The sequence below is a fragment of the Colletotrichum navitas genome (assembly GCF_030913465.1).
Source record: "Colletotrichum navitas strain CBS 125086 chromosome Unknown LY79scaffold_55, whole genome shotgun sequence".
Lineage (NCBI taxonomy): Eukaryota > Fungi > Ascomycota > Sordariomycetes > Glomerellales > Glomerellaceae > Colletotrichum > Colletotrichum navitas.
The window spans coordinates 11,637-35,626 of record NW_026850601.1 but is presented as its reverse complement, the minus strand read 5'-3'; the positions used below and the strand labels follow the sequence as shown (position 1 = coordinate 35,626).

At 54.5% G+C, this 23,990-nt stretch overlaps 7 protein-coding genes and 2 non-coding genes across 9 annotated transcripts; 6 read left to right on the top strand and 3 right to left on the bottom strand.

Moving 5' to 3' along the window:
• The first annotated feature begins 643 nt into the window (after positions 1 to 643).
• Positions 644 to 2,285, top strand: LY79DRAFT_304934 (uncharacterized protein). The gene is made up of 4 exons (XM_060552301.1): positions 644 to 1,106; positions 1,170 to 1,289; positions 1,372 to 1,748; positions 1,814 to 2,285. The coding sequence occupies exons 1-4, from the start codon at positions 903 to 905 to the stop codon at positions 2,157 to 2,159; spliced, it is 1,047 nt and encodes a 348-aa protein (XP_060411418.1). The 5' UTR covers positions 644 to 902; the 3' UTR covers positions 2,160 to 2,285.
• Positions 2,286 to 2,410: 125 nt separating this feature from the next.
• On the bottom strand, positions 2,411 to 3,820 carry LY79DRAFT_671793 (amidohydrolase; the record flags this gene model as incomplete). Its single annotated transcript, XM_060563965.1, has 1 exon — positions 2,411 to 3,820. The coding sequence occupies one exon, from the start codon at positions 3,818 to 3,820 to the stop codon at positions 2,411 to 2,413; it is 1,410 nt and encodes a 469-aa protein (XP_060411417.1).
• Positions 3,821 to 4,389: 569 nt separating this feature from the next.
• On the bottom strand, positions 4,390 to 4,472 carry LY79DRAFT_t193. Its single transcript has one exon. It is a non-coding gene; the product is annotated as a tRNA-Asp (tRNA).
• A 1,156-nt stretch (positions 4,473 to 5,628) lies between these two features.
• On the top strand, positions 5,629 to 7,048 carry LY79DRAFT_520739 (ribosome assembly protein 4; the record flags this gene model as incomplete). Its single annotated transcript, XM_060555274.1, has 2 exons — positions 5,629 to 5,657; positions 5,725 to 7,048. 2 exons carry the CDS (start codon positions 5,629 to 5,631, stop codon positions 7,046 to 7,048), a joined length of 1,353 nt encoding a protein of 450 aa, XP_060411416.1.
• A 1,437-nt stretch (positions 7,049 to 8,485) lies between these two features.
• LY79DRAFT_592185 (uncharacterized protein) lies at positions 8,486 to 9,353 on the bottom strand (the record flags this gene model as incomplete). Its single annotated transcript, XM_060561385.1, has 2 exons — positions 8,486 to 9,015; positions 9,101 to 9,353. 2 exons carry the CDS (start codon positions 9,351 to 9,353, stop codon positions 8,486 to 8,488), a joined length of 783 nt encoding a protein of 260 aa, XP_060411415.1.
• A 1,405-nt stretch (positions 9,354 to 10,758) lies between these two features.
• On the top strand, positions 10,759 to 11,374 carry LY79DRAFT_671790 (uncharacterized protein; the record flags this gene model as incomplete). Its single annotated transcript, XM_060563964.1, has 2 exons — positions 10,759 to 10,812; positions 10,874 to 11,374. 2 exons carry the CDS (start codon positions 10,759 to 10,761, stop codon positions 11,372 to 11,374), a joined length of 555 nt encoding a protein of 184 aa, XP_060411414.1.
• A 4,301-nt stretch (positions 11,375 to 15,675) lies between these two features.
• LY79DRAFT_520783 (tat pathway signal sequence) lies at positions 15,676 to 17,397 on the top strand (the record flags this gene model as incomplete). The annotated part of the gene is made up of 1 exon (XM_060555278.1): positions 15,676 to 17,397. The coding sequence occupies one exon, from the start codon at positions 15,676 to 15,678 to the stop codon at positions 17,395 to 17,397; it is 1,722 nt and encodes a 573-aa protein (XP_060411413.1).
• Positions 17,398 to 17,934: 537 nt separating this feature from the next.
• LY79DRAFT_t197 lies at positions 17,935 to 18,029 on the top strand. The gene has a single exon. It is a non-coding gene; the product is annotated as a tRNA-Ile (tRNA).
• A 1,908-nt stretch (positions 18,030 to 19,937) lies between these two features.
• On the top strand, positions 19,938 to 23,630 carry LY79DRAFT_304780 (fungal cellulose binding domain-containing protein). Its single transcript, XM_060552300.1, has 10 exons — positions 19,938 to 20,165; positions 20,324 to 20,385; positions 20,439 to 20,617; positions 20,670 to 21,533; positions 21,585 to 22,199; positions 22,257 to 22,399; positions 22,457 to 22,548; positions 22,634 to 22,909; positions 23,054 to 23,361; positions 23,508 to 23,630. The coding sequence occupies exons 2-10, from the start codon at positions 20,328 to 20,330 to the stop codon at positions 23,514 to 23,516; spliced, it is 2,544 nt and encodes an 847-aa protein (XP_060411412.1). The 5' UTR covers positions 19,938 to 20,165; positions 20,324 to 20,327; the 3' UTR covers positions 23,517 to 23,630.
• Positions 23,631 to 23,990: the final 360 nt, after the last annotated feature.

The window sequence follows — 23,990 nt, the reverse complement described above, 5'->3', positions numbered from 1 at the left end:
AGGCGTATGGAAACGGGGAATTCGGGTGACTGCAGTAGGTAGAGAGAGAGAAAAAAGCAAAAAAAGGCCCCACGGTAGGCGGAGAGGTGCAGCCATGTCAGGTCCCCCCTGTGTTTCTGGCCATCGAGGGCTCGCCGCATCGAGTTGTCGACTCATGCCAGCAATGCCTCTGATTGCATCGTCTGTTGGCCTCCGCGGTTCCGAGAAACGTAGCCAATACCCGTGTTGCCGGATAGGTCTCGAGCCTGTGTAACAAAACGGCTTCTTCTGGCAAGTCAAGATGGGCATCATTGTGACCGGCTGGGCTCATTTCACTGTTCGCGTAGTTCTTGGCAACGCTGCAAACCCAGCCAAATAGCTGGCGCTGTCAAGCTTGCATCATGGGGGCTTGCTGGAACCGATACGTGCTGTCACACCGTTGAATTTCTGACATTTCGCTCCCCCCCTGGCTGAGTTGCCGAGCAGCCGAGTCATCAACTCTCTGAGCCGTCCTATGTAGCCTGCGGCTGGCCGCTCGATTTTTGACTGTTTGCGCGGCGCGAACCCCTGCCCGTCCCCTTCCGGGAGTCCAACCTAGCTTCAAGATCCCTGTTCTCCCTTGACTGCGTCGATAGATTGGGTTCGATATGCAGTCCAAGACGCATAGAAAAAGCAGCCAAGACAAGCGAATTGGGCTATTGAACGGCCTGAGGTGGTGTCCCGCAAGAAAAAGAAACTGCCCCTGCTCAACGGGGGGATGGTCATGGAAATCCTCACAAGATTCAAAATGGAGCGGCCGTGCTCCGTTTTCCATGTAAGCACTGGGGACATCTCGAAGCTCATCGTCTCTTCCACCTTCCGCACAGTCCAGTTGTGGGCGACAAGGACTGTCACCCCTCCATCACACTCATCGGGGCCGTAGTATGGAGGCACGACCTCCTACGATGCCTGCGGCAGGCGACAAAGTCGTGATATTCCCGCTTGAGAGGCAGGTTCAGGTCTCAGTGGTGGCGGTCTCCGTCGCCTTCATCATCATACCGACTATCATGGTCACCCTGCGCCTCATCTCAAGGCGCATAGCGAATCGGGTCATAAATGGGAGCGATTGGTGTATTATCGCAGCCTGTGTGAGTTTCGTGGCCTCGCTATTACTCGGGACAACGATTACTGAGTCTACTGTTTCTGTCCAGGTCTTCTCCAACGCTCTCCAAGCCGTCTCGATTGTCAGCGTGGTGCAATGCGGCGTTGGTTTTAGCAACGCCGATGTCGTCCCCAAGTACGGCTTCGGACCGATCATCAAATTTCTCAAGGTCAGTGACCTCTCTTAGCCATGCGGCCGGTCAATACCTCGAGACCAAATCCCAAACTGACCTGTCCAAAATCGACAACCAGGTCCTTCTCGCCCAGCAGATTCTTTGGGCGATTAGTCTCAGTCTCTGCAAGATCGCCATCCTTCTCCTCTACTCTAAGATCTTCACGACGCATGCGATGGCCATGGCAGCAAGGATCATGACTGGCTTCACTGCTTTATGGACCGTGGCCACCATTCTCGTGGCGTTCTTAATCTGCCGCCCTCTATCAGACAACTGGCTTCTCGACCTCAAGAGCCGCAACTGCGGAAACCAGCCGGCGGCCGACGGGACAATGGGGGTCTTGAACATGATTACCGACATTGCTGTTCTCATCATGCCAATTCCACACCTGTGGAAGCTGCGCCTTGAGACGTATAAAAAGGTCGCTCTCATCGTGACGTTTTCTCTCGGGGTCTTGTAAGTCGTCCTTAATGAGCTGCTATCAGGTAACGAAAGCTGACCATTGGGGGGGTTGACCACAGTACGTGCGTCGTATCAGCTTTGCGACTGTACTATCTTGCCAACCTTGGGTACTACGACATTATATTCAACATCCCCAGCGCCCTCATCTTCAGCACCCTTGAGCCCGGCGTCGGCATCACACTGGCCTGCATTCCGTTTCTTCGGCCTTTGTTGGGCCGTTCCACGTACTCGCCCAAGGGCACTGCGAATTACTGCAGCTCCAGTGGACATACTGCGAGACTGGGCCTGGGCGACCGAGAAATGAACGGATTCGTTCTCGTCAGTAACGACTCGTCTCAATACCCGCTCCAGGAGTACGATAAAAAAAAGCCAGATACCAGAGATCCCTGGCGATTGTTTGTATAGCAGGGATGATAGTGCTTAACGGTTATTATAACATAAACACGGGGTTGAATATTATGCTCACTTGATGTCTATTGTTTCCTAGTGATGCAATGAGCCAACATTGTACGATAAACTAACGTAAAAGTGAGTAGCTATAACATCCATGCTTGGCCATTATTATTGACAGGATGCCGAGACCCATTCGGTATAGGCAGAACCTCTTATTGCGCGTGCGTGACCGAAGATGCTCAGTCAAAGAGGGGTCGGAGGTCTCATTCAATGAGCGTGGGCGCTTCCGTCACATCCTCCGGTAACTTGCTCCATCGACTAGTGTAGACTCTTCCATCCTTGATCACCGCCAGAACGTTCTTCTCCGGCTCGTCCAAGATCGAAACGTTTTCTAAGGGGTTCTCATTCAAAATGATGAGGTCGGCGGCAAACCCTTCCTTTACCTGCCCGAGAAACCCATCCTGGCGAAGCATGTTGGCTGCGTTCACTGTCGCAGACTGCAGAACGTGCTTGCTGCTGAGCGCCTGTTGACGAATCCCAAACTCCCTGCTCTGCTCCGCCTGCAGAGGACCGAGCAGGTCGGAACCGTGGCAGATTGTGACCCCAGCATCGGCGGCGATCCGCAGCGATTGTAGTCCTCTTTCCAACACTTCCTGGTTCTTGCGCTGGTTTTCAGGAGGCAGAAACCCGGCGTACTTGTCTGACGCCATGGCGTCGTACGTGACCAACGTCGGAGTCAACCAGACGCCTTTCTTGGCCATGAGCTCAGCGGTCTCTTTGTCAATGAAGTTTCCGTGCTCGATACCGGTGACGCCGTTGTCGACAGCATGACGGATTGCCCGGGGCGTGTAGGCGTGGGCGGTGACCCATGTATTATAGCTCCGTGCGACCTCGCTGATGGCCTTGATCTCGTCCGCGGTGAATTGCGTGTTCTCGATCTTGTCGGTCGGAGACGCGACACCCCCACCCACCATGATCTTGATGAAGTCCGCTCCCGTCCTGAGCTGCTCTCTGGCCGCCCTGATGCAATCCGGCACGCCGTCTACCACGCTGGAAAGCCCGGCAACCCCACCGCAGCATAGACTCGAATGATCGTGTGCGCCTCGCCGGTCGCCGTGGCCACCTGTCTGCGACAGAGCCTGGTTGGCGATGAATAGGCGCGGGCCGGGGAAGACGCCATCTTGGATCGCTTCCTTCAAGGCAAGGGTGGCGCCTCCTGTGTCGCGTACCGTCGTGAAGCCTTTGCTCAGGATCCGGCCGCAGACGAACGATTGTCTCAGATGGGAAACAGTGGCATCCATGCCCATGCCGCTGTTGAGGCCGGCCTCGCCGGGGACGGAGCTGACGTGCACATGACAATCAATGAGACCTGGCGAGATGTATCTGCCATGCAAATCAACGACAATGGCATCGCCCAAGGTGCTGGTAGGCTCCCCGACGCTCTCAACCAGCCCATTCGAGATCTTGACGGACGTATTCTCAATGACGGCGCCCTTGGCAATGTCCACGACGTTGGCGTTGACGAACAGGTATGCGTTCTGCTTGGGTAGTCTCCATGGCTTGATAAGCTTCTCCGGGATCGCACCCGCGGGATCGGCCCCTCGCCGCGGGGGACCGCGCTGTGGGAGATTGGCGGCGGGGCCGTCGAAGGCGGGAGCTCGGCGGACTGTCATAGTCTTGAGGTCAATTGACGAGCCACTTGAAAGAACCTGGAGTTATTCCAGAGAAGAAGTGAATCAACCGACGAAGAGGGGAATTGAAGGAAGCCCCGTTCGTTGATGGTGTAGCCAGAGGGTTGAGAGCTGGAATTCCAAGTGAGACCGATAAGCAAGGCTATTGGGAGTTTGCCGGCGCGGAGCCGGCGAACCAGGTACGATGGATGAAATGCCCGCACCCCTGGCCTGAGTGATCAGTGCGCGCGCAAGTTTACCTTCCTGAAATGGTCAAAGGATTGTTCATCTCTTCGAGGACCCATGGAATACTGTGCTGTATGATCAACTCGGCATTGCTTTGACTAAAGGCATCAAAATTCGTGAATAGCACTGTTAAGGAAAAGAAAAACACTCTGTCTAGGGGATTCAATCACACTTATTTTGTTAGACTAGTACACTAGAGTCCTAAAATAACAGGGAGATTATAACTTGGTTACAATTTAACTCAAGCAGAGGGATGGAAAAAAAAGTATTGTTAGAATTCGAATACAGGCACATTATAATGTATGGTGACAAAAGGCGAAAAAAATCTCCCCGACGGGGAATTGAACCCCGGTCCCCTGCGAATCATTTGAATGACAAGCAGATATCCTCACCACTAGACTATCGGGGATTGGTGGGTGTGGACACCCAGTGATAGCTGGTTACTTGCAAGTTTAGTCAACTTGTAATATATCAGCTCTAGATACGTTCATGTATCCAGCTTTCAACGAGTTTACCCCCTTGCTCTTAGTCGCATGACAGACTCGTCGAAACATTGGCGACATATGCATGTGTCACGAACTTATTGCTTCTTAGAGACTTTGAACCAATATTTTCTAATGACTGTAAAATTGTACATACACTGTGCCTCGGTGTATGGCTTGTCAAGCACATGTCTCTTATGTCTTAGTCTTAGGTGATTAGCAGTGGATGTATCCGTACCTATCGGATACTTGGCTTCACATAGGAAGTAGGTAACGGCACGCATGCTGAAGGGCCCGGACTTTCCGACGTCTGCTGCTCTGTAGATGTACAACAAAGGGAAAATCAAGGAACAAGAACCCGGAGCATTCCCAGCCTGGGTTTCACCCACTTAGCGGTTTTTCGAGCCTTAATCACCGGCAGCAGTACCGGTATGTCCGTAGGCAGACGGCGAATCAATCTTGGCACCGCTAACGACCCCACCACTAATAAGCTACGCTGTTGTACTGTGACATATTAGCGTTGTTGGTAGAACTGAATCTGACATCATTTGGCATCCTCATCCTGAGCATAGCCGCACTGCACTTGAATCCGGCGGCACAACCACAACTTACAACATAAGCAGCTGAAAGCTTCACTTCTCATATACACAATTAACGGCAGCAGGCAAGAAGTTCCATTTTACCGCCAGGCGATCCTCATCGATGAGCGAATCTTATAACAACAGTCTTGGGCCAGAATGTCAAAAGCTGCAATCCAGCCTGGCACCAGCGACTGCGGCGGCACGGAGTTTCATCTCTGCCCATCCCGATACACAGGTCCAGCTATCTCCCTTGCTGGAAGAGCTGCTTCGCCTGCCTGATGTCGTCGTCGCACTTCTCCGCGATGCAGCGAGCTGTGAGGGGGAGCAACAGCTTTTGCTAGAGGCACGAGAGGTGCCTGTGTTCTGTGCCGACATTGTCCGGCAGATTGAGGGCGCATTCTCCGAGGGGGGCGGATGGATCCGACGAGGTGACAATGGCTGGAGGAACGCGGCGGACCGAGCAGCCGCTCTGGGTTTGTGTCTCGGGGCGGGTAGAAGGACAATGAGCCTGGCTGTAGATGCCATGGGTCTGTGAGTTCGTTTTTGGCGGCAACGTTGATATTGTGGGCTAGTGAACCGGGAACTAACTCTGTATCAGAGCTGCACACCTGAGAAGGGCAGAGGAAGCTGGGGAGTCACCTCCATATGCCACCAGCGCCATCTTGCAGGAGCTCAACGCCATCAGAGAGACCCTCAATCGCCCGTCTCCGCAAGAGCAGGCCGCATCGTTGCGCTGTATCGGCACGTTCCTCGACTTTCTGAAGACCTACGTTGATAACCAGTCGACCACGGTCCCGGTTTCAGACATGGCAAGACTGAGCGTCACTGCCAGCAACGCCGGCGCATCCACATATTCCATGTCCGGCTCGCCGAGCGTAAACGGCGACCAGTACGCAGCACCGATGCTTCTTCCGGTGGCACCGCACCCAGTCACCTTCCGTCACATTGGTAAGATCGTCATGAACCTGGAAAAGGAGCCCGTCGATATCAGATTCACCTCGGCCAGCGACCCGACATCTTTCGCCGTGTCCAGCTTCTTCAAGGACATTGGTATTTTCGACGCCTCGACGGGCCAGCGTAGAAGGTCAATCAAAGTCAAAGGTGTCCATATGGTGTTTTCGCCAATGAGGGACTCTTTGGCTGTCACAACGGAACACTTGGACGACGGAACGCATCGCAATTCGAAGATGATACCTACAACGCATGACATGGTGCACTTTGACAAACCAGTCTTGTATGTCGTTGACTGGGTCAACGACAACAGTCCGAGCGCGAGGCGATTCATGTTACAATGGCATGGCATCCGCCCCTTCTCCTTCAGCCCCGATGGCCAACTCTTGGCGATCAAGGGCGTGCGGAACCGGGTCGAGATTGTCACCAGCGCGAGGGGCCAAGGGTACAGCGTCCTCCGCAGCCACACCGACGAGGTGACACACGCCGAGTTCACGGCGGACGGCGCCAGGCTCGTAACCATGTCGCGAGACGGCACTCTGAGGGTGTCAAGCGTCGAGTCCGGACGCAACATCGCCAAAATCGATATCGAACACTGGCGGAACCCTCTTCAGCTAGCGGTGTCCCCGACGGGCGTGATTGCCACGATCTGGGGCAGAGAGGTGACGATCTGGGATTACGAGACCGGCGCCATGAACAGCTACAACCTCGAGATCGCCCGGGGCAGCGAGGGCGTCCCGTTGGCCATCTCGCCTGATTTGCGGTGGGTTGCGTATCGATCGGATGACGGGGCAGATGTCACCGATCTGTCGACGGGAAAAGTGGTCTACTCGGCAAGACTCGAATCGGGTTTCGCAGTTTCGGCAGCGTTTTCGGGCAACGGCAAGTACCTGGTCGTCGGCAGGTGCATGAATGGCCACCATGGCCGAACCGACTCTGGCATCCTTAACGTGTGGGAGATTCAGGCGTAAAAATACATGGTTTCTCTGCTGGACTCGGCGCCAGAAAACACGATTGATACTATGGTTGAAGCTATTACGCTTTGTCCTTTCGGTCGATGGTGCCTGGCCACATAAGAGATTGATCGCACTCATAAAAGGTAACATGCGGTTGCAGAATTCACGGTTCTTCTATTGGGTACCAAAAGCAGGGTCTCTCCTAATTACCTTGAGTGATCACCCGCAAATGGGCTGTCTTCTATCAAATACCATCCAGATTGAGATTAGTGGAAGCTCTAGCACCAACCTTGCAAGACAACAAGGTTCTCAAGCGTGATAATGCACACATTAGTGGATTATAGGGTAGTTGAGGACAGGAAAGATAGCATACAGCCAATTTCTTTTCTGTTTCGTAGAACAGTGACGGCGCACTCGTTATAACATACTTTTGAGATGATGTGTGTGAGCCCTGCTGAATCAACACACCCATTTTCAATTACACTACATAGCTGAACAGTCCGATTTGTATTACAATGACGCTCTTGTAAGTTGTACTCCACAGAGAACAGCCGAATGCCGGGTGACGAACTCAACCGAGGATTGGCAGGTCATGGACCAAAAAGAGCGAGATTTTATGTTATACAGTCACCGGCAGCATTTTGACATAGACGGTAGTTGTTCAACTTTTCCTATCGATATATACATACACGTCACTATGATATATGTAGCGCTTGCGCGAGGATGTTCAAACGACAATAGAGCACGTGTGGTGATCTTGACGTATATTTGTCATAGTCAGTCACTCTTTAGGGAATTAATCTTGGAAAAGAAATAGGTCATATGAGTAGGCATGTAATTGGTTCTGCTATGATGCAGAATTTAATGGGACTCTCGACGCACACATGCTCAGTGCAGCAAGCAAAGCTCATATACACCACCATTACATATTATTACAACAAGTGTTCCCGTCCGCACAGCACATTCCACAGGAATCGTAATTCTAAGCCTACACTATGATTTGCACTGTTCGCACCGCGACTGGTGGTCGAAGTGTTTGAACTGCCTGAGCCCCCGCCTCCAAAAGTTTCAAGAACGGGCTTTCATATGCGGAACTTAACTCTGCTAGTCAAGTATACAAATCATGATCTACACATGTTATAGAGATATCCCTGCTGCAAAACAAACCTCCACGTAGTAGATGAAAGGTCATTGAAAGTTTGAAACTCAGTAACTTGCAAGTTCTAGTCCGTCCGGTTTGTAAATCAGAGCTCAGCTTGTAGTTATGAACGAGACAGCCCAGAAGACAAGGTGAAACAATTTGTCCTTTTACACCACATCCTAGCACAAGCTGTCGAAGCCTTATATCATGAACGCCGCGTGAAGAGATCGTGAATAACAGTGTGTGGCATCATGGCGCGCTTGAACATCGGGCTAACCCTGCGGTATCCCATCGCCAACAGGATCCATTCATCAGCTCACCAATGACTCTCCCTTTGGTAATCGCCACCCCTCTCTAACTAGCCAGAAGGAAACCATAGCAGGGGTTGTTAGAAGCGCCAATAGACCTCCAAAAACTGCCTTGAAAACTTGAGGTGCCCATTCCCGTTGGAAGTACCAGTCCCAGTCACTGCCCGCTCTGCGCTCCCCAATGGTAGACAAGATGCCGATTGACGCAGGCCAGAGAATGAGGAAAGAGATGATAAACATCAGACCAATTCGGACGGCATGGTCGGTATGTGACCCAGCGCGACTCTTTGGGTTCGTTACTTGTTTCCGATCCAGCAGCATCAGCCATCGCAACAGCGGGCGCGAGGGCTCTCTGACAAAGTCTATTGGCCGAACGGCACCGTTCTTCATGTCATTCTCGACCAATACAAGCTCGATGAACCATGTCACTGTGGTTTGGATGAGGATGGTGACCGCTGCATCTCCGGCTAATGTGTTGGGCAGCTGGAACAAGCGAATGGGATGCAGGTCCACGTTCTGGGTTGAATACATGCCTGGTTGGTTCGTGTCAGCCAGTTTTAAGCTTTGCACGCTCCGTTTACCAGGAGGCTTCCTTCTGGGGCGCCTGGGAAAGCTTACCGTAGGCGATGGCAAAGTTTATCCCGCCGGAAATAACAGCAGCGCCAATTCCGTCGAGCCCAAAGATGTAGAAAATCTGACGGCCACTAAGTCGATCCGCGGGCTGCTTCTCGCGGAGGCCAGCAGGGGGCTCGGGTTCGCCTTGTTCGACATCGCCTTCATTGGCGGCGCCGCTGGCACGTCCCGGTGGTGTTGTTGTTCTGCCGTCAGAAACCTTCTCCTCTATTATTTGCTCTTGTTCCTGGAATGGCATGGTGTCTGAGGTTTGGGCATGGGTCCAATCCTGGTCTGTGGTGATTCTTGAACCGGAACACGTATTCTGACAAACTATACCTTCCGTCCCTGTTTTGGCGATATTCATGTCATTGCGAGAGGGTGTGAAGGAAACCATCGTCCGAGACCGAGGTTTCCCCCCTTTAAAGGTTGATGCTCATTTCCCGAACGACCAGGGGGGTTATCTAGTATTCGTCGCTCGGACGGTTTGGCCAGTGGATTACAAGGTGGCCGGTCAGGTTCTAGCGAACTAGACGTGTACTACTAAATACGCCAAATACAGTCAGTTGCACAAGGTCTGTGATCGTCGCCACCCGTTCACTAGTGAGAGTGTCGTCAGTGCACAGACTGGATCGGAAGAGCCGGGGTGAAAAGGTGAATAAGGATTGGTAGAATTCCCATCTGGAATTTCTCCATCGGGGATTTTTTCATGCAAGACAGAGGAACGGGTGCGGATCAATCAGAGTTACTGGTTGTGCAGGCATTTGCATGCATGATGCGCCTGTCGAGAGGCCTTCTTTCTATAGCAACACACGCAGAGGTTTGTGGGCAGACAAAATCCAAGCTTGAGTTGGACTCAAACGTGGCTGTGCGACGTGGGCAACATGCATACCTTGTATCGATGGTTAGTTCTTTATGCGAAACTGAGGAGGACGCGACTAGGTAGCGGATGGGCTGCCCATACAGATCGGCTCGCCTCCGCATAGGTTTGACTGATCGACATCGGCGCCGACGGGACAGCCCTGGATACAAGGACGGAAAAGGACCCCGTTTCACGCCCATAGCTCGGTGCCAACAAAGTGCCGTCAACATGGATATTCCCCGACCATGGTTCCATCCAATTCTTCCCGTTAGTCGTGAACAACACCTACAGTCCAGAAGCCCTAGAGAGCAGCGCACCATAGCGTGTCATGCTGGAGGGGAAACAACCCTCCCCTCGAGAGAGCGAGGAAAGGAAAGCTCCCATCTCATATGCTAGTCTATGCATCGAGATCGAATGAGAGGCCAAACCAAAACCAGGACATGAGATCAAAGAATCGTCATTCCTGGGAACATTGCTCTTCTACGCATACACATAGGTGACCTGTGCCACCTTAAGACGGACCGCCTTGGCAACATACTTTAGCATACATATAGGTGGCTGGCTATGCCCGCTCGCGGCCCCGTTTCCCCGCCATTACCCCCCCGACTTCCATTCCACAGCCGACCTTCAGTAGAGTGCCTGATACACCAGAAAAAGAGAATAGCTCTCCAACAACACTGTTTTACACTAAGTACATATTGCGGCTCGGGGCTTCCAGAGATCTCTTGCTCATCCTCGAGACTTCTACGCTATGCTACACGGGTTTGAACCCGGCCAAGGCGAGACAACGACAAACCCATCCATGGACATTGACGAGAAGAGCACTGCCTTCTCCCAGGCTCAGATAACAGCGCCTGTGAGCACCAAACTTCTCGCCGAGACCTACACGCTTAGGCTAACCGATTTTCCACGTCTAGAGGAGAGAGGGAAGGAGGCAAACGATTGACACCTCGATGATGACGACCATCATCCCGGAGCCCACGCCGCCTGCCGACGAACCTCAGCGCCGATTTTTCTGGCTGCCGCGTTCGGCCACACCTTCCCTGCGAAGTCCCACGTTCCGCCGGCGAGTGACGAGCCCGTACGACGACGACGACTACGCGTACTCGGAGAGCAACCCGTTCGGGGAAGACTTCAGGGAGCAGAACGAGCAGGCCGAGAGGGACTGGGACTACGACAACGATGAAGACGACCACGACCACGACCACGACCACGGCGAGAACCCGTTCGAGGACTGCGAGTACGAGCTGCCGCCGGCGGCGGCGAAGAGGGAGGGGACGTGGACCAAGTTCAAGAAGGCGATGAGTCCCAAACGCGCCATCAGCAAGTGGAAGTATCGCAAAGTCAAGCACAACGGGCTCCAACCGGACGACCCGGACCACGGAGATCGTGGCGACCTCCATGGCCAAGTCTCTTGAACCGAACCACTCGGAGGGCGGAGACTTTTAGCACCACTCGGCACGAAGCCGACGGCTTCTACCAAAGCGTGGAGAGGAGAGCGAGCTTGGGTACTCTGGTCTCGACGAAAAGAAGAAGAAGAAGAAGAAGAAGAAGAAGAAAAAGGGGGAAAAACAAAAGGCACGATATCAAATCTTTTCCTTTGCAACAGAACAGTTGTCGGTTGGTTTTCCTTTTTGCTTGATTCCCCAAGATGAGGCATCTGAAAATCCTTTGTATCGTTCCAGACCATTAGGCTTGCCATGAAAATATCGGAAGACCAGGTGTCTCTGATGCGCAAATCCAGATATCAATTATTTCCAACTTGAATCAGTCAAGTTCTAAAGTCTAGCACTCTCATATGCAGCGTCTCTCTTGTGGCACTACGAAAGGTTCAGCAAGGCGAACGAACCGCGTTGGTCAGACCAAAGCTGCTGTATTCGTACCCTCTGTCAGGGTACCGAGATGCATGACGTTGGAATGTTCCGTCCTTACAGGATGGCTATAAACATCGTATGGATAAGGACAGCCAGTGTGTGTGAGTACCTATGTCGTAACTCGAGGGACATAACGGTTCAAGGGGGGTTAGCACGGGGTTCACCAGACATGACAGCGTGGTCTTCGTGGGTTTCATTCACCTGTGGGGGGAAGCACACAAAATGCCTGGAAGTTCGACGCGCAGAACTAACCAATTCCTCAGATCTCAATTCACAGGTTGGTATCTTCATTCGACGTTTCGGCTCCGTCTGCACTTTGGAAGGTATTGAAGGTAATGATCTGAATCTTGGTGACTTCCAACTTGGCATCGTTTGATATACTGATGTACTCGGACTTGTACCAATATCGATTGCAAACGTGAAACGAAGAAGTTGCCATGTGTCTTTCAGTGATCTTAGACGCATGCAAAGTCGCAAGATACGTTGCCCTGAATGGAGATGGCTCCGAATCTTGGAGACTTTCGCCTTCCTGTCTGGATTGCGGACGGAAATAGTGTACAAAAAGTGCCCTTCGGTCGGCGACTAAATGGGGAATGGATAAACTTAGATCAATCATTTATCAATAATTTCTCATCTTGGAAGACAGATCTTGCCAGCAAGCGGACTGCATTCTGTTGCTTCGCTTGGTAGGCATTCCAGGTCTGTTCTCTCGGTGGTTGTGGCACAGCACATGCAAGCAGGTGGACGGACGGCCCTGGAAGCTAACAGCGAATCATCCCGCGGATGCAGAGAGAACTATTCCCAGCATTTATGGGCCGAATAACCCAGGGTAAGATGTTGGAAATCCCTGCCTGTGGTCGCAGCCCAGCGCGAACACAGTCAATCAAAGAGTAGAGAGGGATGTACTCCGTAAGCTGCCAGACTGCAGCTGGTTGGGCCAATGACGTCTTGGAACCAGGACAGGATGGTGGCATTGTGGAGTGTTCTCCCCCCTCGAAATAGCAGCTTCCTTTAGGGTCGGGGCTATTTCTTGCTATTGGGTTGCCTTTTTGTTTTTCCTTCCCCCTTGTCCCTCTCGTCCGGAGCCGAATACTACCCCCCCCCCCCCCCCCCTCAACAGCGTGGATCGACAAATCAACCCAAGGGCAGTGCTGGGCTCGGGAGCTCAAGTGTCGCCGCCCCGGGGGAACCTGACGATAGTTGACTATAGATCAACAGTGATCGCCCGGGAGGGGCACCGGCAAGGATATCCTGAGTTGTGGATGTTGATCCAGCCGAGTCGCTGCAGCATATAACGACGACTTCCGATTAGTCCGTCTTCTTCCCCGCGGGCGATTCCATGTCGCACGATACGTGTTCAATGACGATACAATATAATATGTATTGCTGCAGCCACGTCCCCTTGCCTCGCCGGCAACCGAGGCGGCCTACAGCTGTGGCGGGCTTTCCGCGCAATCCCTGGGCACCCCGGGGAGCCTGTCGGTCGTGAAGGGAAAGGAAACAAAAAGCATCCCGCGATGTCTCTGTTGTCCCTGCTTCCAAACTCGCCGCGCCACGGCACGTTGGTCTAGAGGGGCCACATCCGATGAGGACATCCATCTCACATGGACTTTGTGACAAGTCCGGCTGAGGTCAAAATAGTACCACGCCATCGCCCGGGCCGAGCGCTCTTGTTCACAGACAAAGGGCTATTATCTATTTAGGGTTCTGCCGACCGATGTCACGTCACTTGGCCTCCACACTGGCAGAAAAGTCTCGGCCAAGCGCCGGGACGCAAGGCGGGAGGAAGCCTTTCCGAAAGAGGTCGCCCCTCTCTCTCTAGGTACCTCCCTTGCCCGTGCCGTCATTTTCCACCAGCTCTCTGTCCGACTCTCTCTCTCTCTTCTCCAGATCTTGGGTTCCCATCTTTGCTTTTTTCTCTCGCTCACCCCTCGCGCGTTTGGCGAGACAAGACAAGATCCACACTGGGGGAGGGGACATCAGCTGGAGTCCGAGCGCGCTGAAGGGCGAGCAGCATCGAACCCAGTCCTACCTCGCGGCCATCGGGTTTTGACATCCGGCTTGAATGGATATTGCTTGGCCGTGTTCGATCGGCAGTGGTCTGATGTGTGCAGTCTCCCAACGCCCAAGCCTGCCATGCACCATCCCGCAGCACAGCGAAATCAGCGTTCCAGGCACCTCAGCCACGACTTCGAGAAGGAACTTGGCGTGGATCTTCATGCCGTCCCACCTTCGGCGCCTCGTGTCGGCATCTTCCTCAAAGGCCACAACCTCCTGTTTCCCCGGGGGGGAAGAGGAGGACCAGGATGGGAAATCGATACGTAGCTTTAGCATTCTCCCAACATCATGTCTTCGTCGGCCAGGCACGAGGGGCGAAGTCAAGTTTTAGTTCCCGCAATAGCACCTATTCCAGCGAGACATGGATAGACTCGGATCCTTTTCGGCTGGCAGACTCTCGGCCACTGAGCCCATTTCGATCGTCCGCGCGTATCTGAGATTTCCCGCTCACACTATAGCGGCAATTTTGCTGGAACCACTAGATAGATGGGCGATAAGAGGTGGCCAAAGTTGTCTCACGACCTCAATAGGCTTCTCTTGTTCAGGTGTCTGCCTCTGATTCCAAAACAGATGGCCCATTATGGTGTCTCTGAGACTCTCTGGACACGAAGGGGAACGTTTCTGTCTCATGGAGACGTTAGAAACAAAACCGGTTATCTCGTGGCCTTTTCCACCCCTCCCATTTCTGGTTTCCTGTCTTGACATTCTGGGATTCTCCAAAACGAACGCTCATTATAGCTCGACCCCCCCCCCCCCCCCCGGCTGCCCCCGATAACGTATCCGCCCTCCTAGAGTAAGCCGCCAAGTGGGCATCGAGCGAGACACGGAACTGGAGGCTGCGCAGGCTCCACCGCCCGTCTCCCTCAACAGTCAGGCCCTCTAGGCTTGTGGTCGACGCTGAGCTGCTATCCTGCGTCCGTGATGCAGCCTGTTACTAAGATATCCTGCCCCGCGCGCCACGTTCCACAACCAAGGCTGTTGCTGAGGAGGAAAGAACTGATAGTGCCAGATCTTACGACCAATCCGAACGCGAGCCTTTCCGAACCCGTCGTCAACCACTATTTTGAGACGCGGTGGCCGGCTTGGCCGCCCCCACTGCGACGGCAGCCGCAGTCCGCCCCCCCCCCTCCTTCCCTCTCTCAACGCAGCCATGCGGCGTCGAATTCTCTCCTGCCTTGAAGGGCCGCCGCCCCTGCGCCACGTGACCGCATCGGAGAACTACCATGACTGTGAATGTCACTGTCGATGTTGCTAATCGACTCCTCCTCGGCGGGATTAGGCCTAACGTCCGTTGGGTTCTATTTTCGCTTCGTCGTGTTCGCTGCCGCAGGTCGTGGCGCGCGTAGCCTTCGAAATGCGACACATGTGACGGGCCCTTGAAGATGTTGTTCTTAAAGATCATGAAGAGGGGCAGTATATATCGGACCATGAAGGCCCTCCCTCAGCTCATGATGGCATGTTGGTTAGTCGCACAAGGAATCAAAACACACTGCCAAGTAGTTCTACTTCATCTATCCCATCCTCTTTGCTTTTTTTTTTCTTTCGCCCTTCTTAGTTCCTTTTTCCGTTTGTAGTCCATCTTCAAGATTATATTTCCTTTTGCACGTCTCTCATCGCCTCACTCTGCCATATCTCTAGCGTCGTCTTTTGTATACCTAAGGCCCGGTTTCTCCTTCTTTCAACATCTCCTCCCCTCGACCTCTTCCTGTGAGTAGAAGATGATGTGGGACGTCGTTACATCGTGACACTGATCCATGGTCTTAGGTTCTCTTATATCACTTACCAACATGTCCTTTACAACGTCTTCCTCCGTAACTCTTCCCGTGGGCGAAGATATCGAGCAAGACCACACAAGTTTGACAGGAGGCAACGAGCAGACCTCCGAATGCAACGTGACTGCTCCCGCGAGGGCCTTTCTCTTGAGTCACAAATCGTCTTCCCGCACTCTCGTGGCGCCCGAAAGCACCAACCGGGACCATGAGACGTCTTGGACAACGGCCAGTTCAACTGACGTTGGAGACGATGATAATGACGAGGACGGAGTCGTTGTCCCTTCCAAGAAGGGCACCCGCGCCTACCGCTACCTCCGCTGGAACTTTGGCTCCGTCTACAGGCGAATCTTCACACTCGCTTTTCTCGGCAACATGGCGGCACTCGTACTCGTCGTTGTTCGGTCCCTGCTCGGGGGCCCTTCGTCTCGCCTCACCCCGGGGACCTGCGCCACCGCCGTCTCGGCGAACATCCTCGCCGCCCTCTTCATCCGCAACGAGCACACCGTCAACGCCATGTTCAGGGTCTTCGTCCTCTTCCCCGCCGCTAGGACGCCGCTCGCCATCCGCCGCGCCTTGGCCAAGGTCTACTCGTACGGCGGCATCCACAGCGGCTGCGGTGTCGCTTCTTTCTTCTGGTTCGTGGCCTTCCTCGTCGTGATCACGGGCGACTTTGCAAACCCCAACGCTGTCCGCGCCTACATCCTTTTCGACAGCTATCTCATCTGCGCCCTGCTCGCCGCCATCATCGGCTTCGCCCACCCGCGGGCCCGCGTCCTGCTGCACAACTGGTTCGAGGGCACCCACCGCTTCCTCGGCTGGTCCGTCATCCTCCTCTTCTGGGCCCTCGTCATGATGCTCGCCGAGGACAGCAGCAGCAACAGCACCGCCGGGGTCCCGTACGCCGCCGCCCTCGTTGCGACCCCGTCCTTCTGGATGCTCATCGCCATCACCCTCCTTGTCGCCTACCCCTGGACGCGCCTCCGCCTGCGCGACGTCGAGGCCGAGGCCATGTCGGACCACGTTGTCAAGCTCAACTTCGACTACGCCAACGTCCACTACGGCCAGGCCGTCCGCCTCACCGACGCGCCCCTTCGCGAGACGCACGCCTTCGCCGTGATTCCCAATCCCGCAGCCCCCCGGACCGCCGACGACGCCGAGAAGGCCCAGCAAGGGCTCTCGAACGTTGGGAAAAGGGGGTTCTCGGTGCTCGTGTCCAACGCCGGTGACTGGACCGATAAGATCATCAGGAACCCGCCCAAGAAGATGTGGACGCGCGGCGTGCCGCAGTACGGCGTCCTCCGCGTGGCCGGCATGTTCGAGCCGTGCATCGTCGTCGCCACGGGCTCCGGCATCGGCCCCTGCCTGAGCCTCTTCGTTCAGAAGCCAGACCACCCGGTGCGCATCGTCTGGTCGACGCAGCGGCCCGCCGAGACGTACGGCCAGGCCGTCATCGACACCCTATACCGGGCCGACCCTGACGCCGTCATCATCGACACTAAGAAGACGGGTCGCCCCGACCTAGTCGCCATCACCTACCGCATCTGGGAGGCCAGCCGACGCCGGGCCCTGGGGCTTGCGCAGGGCGAGGGGAGCGTCGCGACAGGGGCGGCGGTGGCGAGGAAGACGGGTCCCTGCGAGGCGGTGGTCATCATCTCCAACCAGAAGGTGACGAGGAAGGTCGTCTACGGCCTGGAGAGCAGGGGCATTCCCGCCTACGGGGCCATCTTCGACTCGTAAAGGCCCCCCCCCCCTACAGCACGGGCCGATTTTGTTTTCTTCTGGGAGTTTTGTAACTTTCTTGACTTTTTTTTTCTTTCTTTCTTTCTTTCTTCTCCTTTTTCCCACCTGACCGCGACTGGTCGTTCCCCATAGACGCATACACTGTAAAAAGAATTGCATAGCGGGCATTGGAGTGGCATGGCATGCGTTGTTTTGGCTAGGGTTATATAAAATTATCAGAATTACTCATAAAAACATACTATAATACATGTACGGATAGGTCTAGCTTGGCTTGGCTTTTTTCTTCTACGCTTCAGGTCGCTACTTCTGCGTTGTACCCCCCTTGGCTGAATTGTCGTAATAAATCCGTCTTCGACCGTGTCTTGTCGCGTTATTTTAGTGTTGCTTCAGGTTGTTTCTCTTCTACTCCTTGCATCGAAACCGCTTTGCTGTCTTGCTGAGTTTCCTGTGGAAAAAAATGTAGAGCGAATCCGTTTCGCTTCGTAAAGAAATATAGGATGGTAACTGTAGATCCCACTGTAACTCAATCAAACTGGTCGGTTAGCTCAGTTGGTTAGAGCGTGGTACTAATATTTCATCTGGAATGTTGTGTAATGCCAAGGCCGGGAGTTCAAGCCTCCCACTGATCAATTCTTTTGCTTTTATCTCGCGACGAGACTTTGTATCGTGTATGTACCCCCGCTTGTTTGTCTTCTGTTCTGATATGTCTCTCTGTGTCAGCCAACAACCTTGCAGAAAACGCCTTCTGTTTCTGCTTTTGTTTTGTCCTGTTGTTTGTTCTAGGTTGTTTCCCTTTTGATCTGGCAGAGAACCGATCTTCACTGACGGAAAGAGTGTGGGGAGGGAGCACAGCACACACCTTCTGTTGTACTATCCAATAGGATGTAAGCGAGTCCCTTTTCTAGGCTGGAACACGCAGCAAGGGAAAGGTACTGCTGGCCCACGGCCTGCCTGTACATGTAGTGTCGCTCTTGCCTGAATCACTCAATCGCACTGGCCCCCTACGTTGGCCCTTCCCCTCTGAGTCTGCCGGAGGAGAAGGAAAGGACGACGAATAAATCCGTTCTTGCTCTAGTCATACCCGCTGTCTCTCATCTCCATCTCATCCATCTTCAACACAACAACACGCAATACAATGAGGCTTTAACATACCAATTCATAATCGACTTGTCACGACATTGGTCATCCGGACTTGTCCTTTTGCCACCATTACAGATGCCCGACTAAGCCACCTTGAGAAGGCCTCCGTTGCATCCATCTCATTCTCAACTGAAGCTCCAGATTGCCTCCCGCCCACGATCCCGCCGAGAACACCATCGTCCTGACAAATGGGACGGATGACCCCCCGTCGAGGCGATGGATCTGGACTCGGAGCTCAATCCCGCTTCTTCGTTGCGGCCCGCCAACACGAAAATTTCATATATTACCATGCCCGCCACGAATTGAGTTGGGTGCAGGTGTGACCTCCCTTCTCCAACAAGCCTCCACGACAATAGCTTGGCTTCACCAATCGACACTGTTGCCGACTTTTTGTCAACCTTGGTCTCGGGCGGGGCAACGCCGCACCGTCCCATCGCAGCGAGCCGAAATGAGCCATGTTCGGCGTTAACTCTCTCAGATTAACCGGGTTTCGCCTGCCATTTGTCGCCCCCCTCCATCAGACATCTTGACACGCCAAAAGACGATTAACAGACGCACGAACCCGTACCATCACCTCTTGGCAGAGAACATCCTTACCCGTCCTCCAAATTCATCTATCTTGAAAAGAAGTGGCGGGAGCTCTGGATCGTTCTCGACACGGCCTGTCCATTAGCCCAGGCACTGCTCGCTGTCTTCTCCAAATACCCGTGTGCATGTAAGGGACGTGGAAAGCAAACGTTTGCTTCTGAAGCATTTATCTCGTGCAATCTATAAGAAGCCTAGGCGGTGGCGTTGTCTCGGTACACGGACAGGGGATCGACAAATAACATGCAGCATACACTCCGCAGAGAGGCAGACACATGGTCAATATGCCTCAAAGGTGGCATCCAGATGGTCTTCTACCCCTGACAAGAGGCCAAGATGTGCCCAGCTGACGAACCTGGACCTGGGCCAACGATACACGGCCTGAACCCCAGTTCGTTGGGAAAACCGGATCGAATTGCCGCCGCACCGCAACGAGGGAAGCGCCCTGCTGCCTCCGCATTCCCGTTCCTGGCGATGTGCTGCACGCCTGTTTTGACCTCACTTGGCTGCTCGAGGGTGAGTCGTGGGACATTGCATCGCAAACGTCTATCCCAAGCCGTCGAGAACGTTGACCGTTGACGACGTCGAGAAACGTCGTTCTCGACCCGCGCAAGTTTCTGATTCTTCCCTCGGCCTTTTTCTTGCTTATTTACTCCCTGGTTCGTATCAAGGGCAAACACTCGCGCATCTTCCGCCCGTCTCACCACGTTGTCATTCGCCCCTTCATCTGGTTGCTGATTTCTCCCGCTGCTTCTTGTAGATTGATGTGTCCGGGTCAACCCTGGTCATTAAGCTTGACCAACAATGGCAATCAGCACTGTTACATTCCGAAGCAGAGACGTCCGGCCCCCCACTTCCACCCATATTCTGTCATCCTTGCTAAACTTTGAGGACCTGGGACAAACATTTCCTCCTATCGGCGCTTTTGTGAATCATGCATCCGTTCCCAATCACATGGCTCATGGATGGTCGAGCCGGGCTGTGGAAGCCTGTAGTCATGTGCCAGCTGTGGCAAACAGATAAATTGCTATCTCAAGAGGGTAAGTGGAAGATGCCGGGATGCCGACTCGGGACAGCATCCGAGAAGGCTGTCAGGAGTTGCAGTTGGGCTCTTTAAATGACGGATAGTCCCTTCCAGTTCACTGAGGCTCGGAGCTGTGGTTCTGGATGCTAGACCTTTGTTGACATTGAAGTCCAGCACCATGAAGTACTTCAGCCGTATCGGCGCCCTGGCAGCAGCCCTCTTGGCAGCTACGCCATGTGAGTTCTCGCATCTATTGTCGAGGGTTTGACTGCTAATGCCGATGCCCAAGTGTTTAATGGAGTAGCCGCCCAGGCGAACACCCCGACTGTCTGGACCGAACCGGGAACCGGCATTGTCTTCAACACTTGGTCCGCCACTGATGCTCAGACTGCGGGAGGCATGACCTACGGTTTTGCCTTGCCCCAAGACGCCTTGACGACGGACGCCAACGAATACATCGGTTACCTGGTACGTAAGCTACGTCAACCTGCGTCGTCTTTGACTGACATCTAGCGTTCAGCAATGCTCTTCCAAGAACGGCCAGGGCACCGGCTGGTGTGGTCTCTCCCTTGGCGGCTCCATGACTAACCAACTTCTCCTCCTTGCTTGGCCCAACGCTGGAGAAGTCCTCACTTCCTTCCGTTGGGCAGCCTCATACGACATGCCCTCAGTCTACTCTGGCGATGCCAAGCTCACGCAGATCTCGTCAACCGTCAACGCGACGCATTACACCCTCATCTACCGCTGCCAGAACTGCTTCAAGTGGAACCACGAGGGCGTCACCGGCGGCGTGTCGACGACTTCCGGATTCTTCATCCTCGGCTGGGCGCAGGCATTCACCAACCCCACCAACCCCTCTTGCCCTGCCGACGTCTACCTTGTCCAGCACGAAAACCAAGGCATTCACGGCGCCGTCCCGGATGCCAGCATCGCAAACCCGTCCTACTCTGCCTGGGCTGCCCTCGCGACCAAGACCGTCACTGGCAACTGCGGAGGTGGTGGCGGTGCTACGACCACTTCCGCCCCGCCCTCGTCCACGACAACTCGGCCTCCCACGGGTCCCACTGGCGTTCCTGTCCCCTCCGGCACGTACGATTATATCGTGGTCGGTGCGGGTGCCGGCGGTATTCCTCTGGCCGACAAGCTGAGTGAGGCAGGCAAGAGCGTTCTGCTGATCGAGAAGGGCCCGCCGTCTTCCGGCCGCTGGGGCGGCACCATGAAGCCTACTTGGCTCGAGGGCACTAACCTGACCAGGTTCGATGTACCCGGTTTGTGCAACCAGATCTGGCGCGACTCGGCTGGCATCGCCTGCCAGGACACCGACCAAATGGCTGGGTGTGTTCTCGGTGGAGGCACCGCCATTAACGCTGCTCTCTGGTGGAAGGTGAGTCGGGCCAACCATGTATCGTGATTCCATATACTGATTCATCCCTAGCCGTATGCTCAGGATTGGGATTACAACTTCCCTAACGGATGGAAGTCGGGCGACGTCGCCGGTGCAACAAGCCGCGTCTTCTCCCGCATCCCCGGCACCACCACTCCCTCCCAGGACGGTAAGATCTACCTTACAGATGGCTTCAATGCCATCGCCAGCGGCCTGCGTACAGGAGGCTGGCAGGAGCTTGATCTTAACGCGAACCCCAACTCCAAGAACCGCACGTTTGGCAAGACGCCCTACATGTACTCTGGAGGTGAGCGCGGCGGCCCCATGGCCACGTATCTCGTCTCGGCGAACACACGTAGCAACTTCAAGCTGTGGACCAAGACGGCCGTCAAGCGTGTTGTCCGCCGCGGCGGCCACATCACTGGCATTGAGGTCGAGCCGTACCAGGAGGGCGGGTTCGTCGGCACAGTGAACGTAACCCCCGTCTCGGGCCGCGTGGTCCTGTCCGCCGGCACGTTTGGCAGCGCCAAAATCCTGCTGCGCAGCGGTATCGGCCCAACAGACCAGCTAGAGGTCGTCAAGGGCTCCGTCGACGGACCGACGATGATCGCCAACTCGTCGTGGATCAACCTTCCTGTCGGCTACAACCTGGAAGATCACACCAACGTGGGTTCCGCAGATAAAGTGGGTAGAGTTTGGGACGTAATGCTTACTCAATTGTAGACCGATTCCGTCGTCAGCCACCCGAGCACGCAGTCTTACGACTTCTACCAGGCGTACACCGACCCCAACGTCACCGACAAGAACGCCTACCTCCAGAAGCGCAGCGGCATCCTGGCGCAGTCCGCACCCAACATCGGACCTTTGTGAGTTGGAGCGGTTCGCGCCCTTACCCACGCCGTCGTTACTAACCCCCAAGCTAGGTTCTTCGAGGAGATCAAGGGCTCCGACGGTATCACCCGTCAACTGCAGTACACGGCCCGCATGGAGGGCAGCCTAGGCGTCCCCGATGGCCGTAAGTCAACCCTTACGCCCCCTATCCTCCTTGTTCAGAGCATACTCCCCTCTTTCTTGTCCCTTAACGACTAACATTTCTGCAGAGGCCATCACCATCAGCCAATACCTCGGCCGCGGCGCCACATCCCGTGGCAGGATGACCATCGGCGCCAACCTTGGCACTGTCGTCTCCACGGTTCCTTACCTACGCGATCAGAATGACGTCGAAGCCGTCATCAAGGGCCTCGAGAACCTGCAGACCTCACTTAAGAGCGTGCCAAACCTTGTCTGGAACTTCCCCCCGCCGGGCACCACGGTCCGCGACTACGTCAATAACATGATCGTTTCCTACTCGAACCGCCGCGCGAACCACTGGATCGGTGAGTCCTCCCGCTGCCTTCTCTCCTCGTGCTCCACTGCGGAACGAAACAAAAACCATGCACATTTTTCTTTACCTTCGGGTTGCTGGGTCACCGCATGACTACTCTTAAACTCTCACTAATGTGCTTGCTTGCGTGCCACAGGGACAAACAAGCTCGGCACCAAGGACGGCCGCAGTTCGGGCGGCGACTCTGTCGTCGACGTCAACACAAAGGTGTACGGCACCGACAACCTCTTCGTCGTTGACGCCAGCATCTTCCCAGGCATGGTCACAACCAACCCCTCGTCCTACATCGTCGTCGCCGCCGAACACGCTGCCGCCAAGATCCTCGCCCTCGCGACCTCTACAGCCCAACCCCAGTACGGGCAGTGCGGCGGGTCGACGTGGAACGGAAGCTTCCAGTGCGCTACTGGCCTGACGTGCACCGCCAAGGATGCCTATTACTCTCAGGTACGTTCGCTCTGTTCTTCCCCTCATCTCTCGTCTGCAGTTGTATCTGCTCAGGAAGGCCTCCCGTGACAGCTTGGCTTGAGAGAGACATGCGAAAAAAAGACGAAGCAAGACGAAGTCCGATGATGCTAACATGGGTCGGACAGTGTCTTTAAATGAGAGATGCGGGAGCAGGGCATTTCCGAGGCACGAGGAGCGCACGTGGGGGCGTTTCCCTCTTCCCTCACATACGCGCACCTACGAATACTTCTTTTTTCTAAACCCTCTCCAAACTTCACAAGTACATACGTATTCCTTTATTTCTCGTATATAGTATGTCACTTTTATGACCCCCGACCCGTTCGAATTATGCCCCGTTCCGTCGACCCGCCGCTGAAGAAGTGATGCGCGCCAATGAAGCGGTGCATTTGGTTACCCCACACCACAACCCAATTGCACATGGGATTATCTGGAAACATGCCCGGCGGTTGACTACCTACCTAATCAGCGCTCGAGCGCTCGTTCCTTGTCTATTTGACAACAGCCCCAGAAAGAACGCTACCGGCTCGTGCCTGGCGAGAAACCACGTGCCGAAAGGGAGGGGCGGCAATGACGTGTGGACACCCGCCCACCGGCTTCCAACGGTTGCA

Bases quoted from the DNA above. Each gene is read 5' to 3' on its own strand.
- LY79DRAFT_304934 (XM_060552301.1), top strand. From the start codon at position 903: ATGGAGGCACGACCTCCTACGATGCCTGCGGCAGGCGACAAAGTCGTG. The intron at 1,107-1,169 runs GTGAGTTTCGTG...GTTTCTGTCCAG, and splicing joins GGTGTATTATCGCAGCCTGT to GTCTTCTCCAACGCTCTCCA. The intron at 1,749-1,813 runs GTAAGTCGTCCT...GGTTGACCACAG, and splicing joins ACGTTTTCTCTCGGGGTCTT to TACGTGCGTCGTATCAGCTT.
- LY79DRAFT_304780 (XM_060552300.1), top strand. From the start codon at position 20,328: ATGAAGTACTTCAGCCGTATCGGCGCCCTGGCAGCAGCCCTCTTGGCA. The intron at 22,200-22,256 runs GTGGGTTCCGCA...ACTCAATTGTAG, and splicing joins ACCTGGAAGATCACACCAAC to ACCGATTCCGTCGTCAGCCA. The intron at 22,400-22,456 runs GTGAGTTGGAGC...CCCCCAAGCTAG, and splicing joins GCACCCAACATCGGACCTTT to GTTCTTCGAGGAGATCAAGG.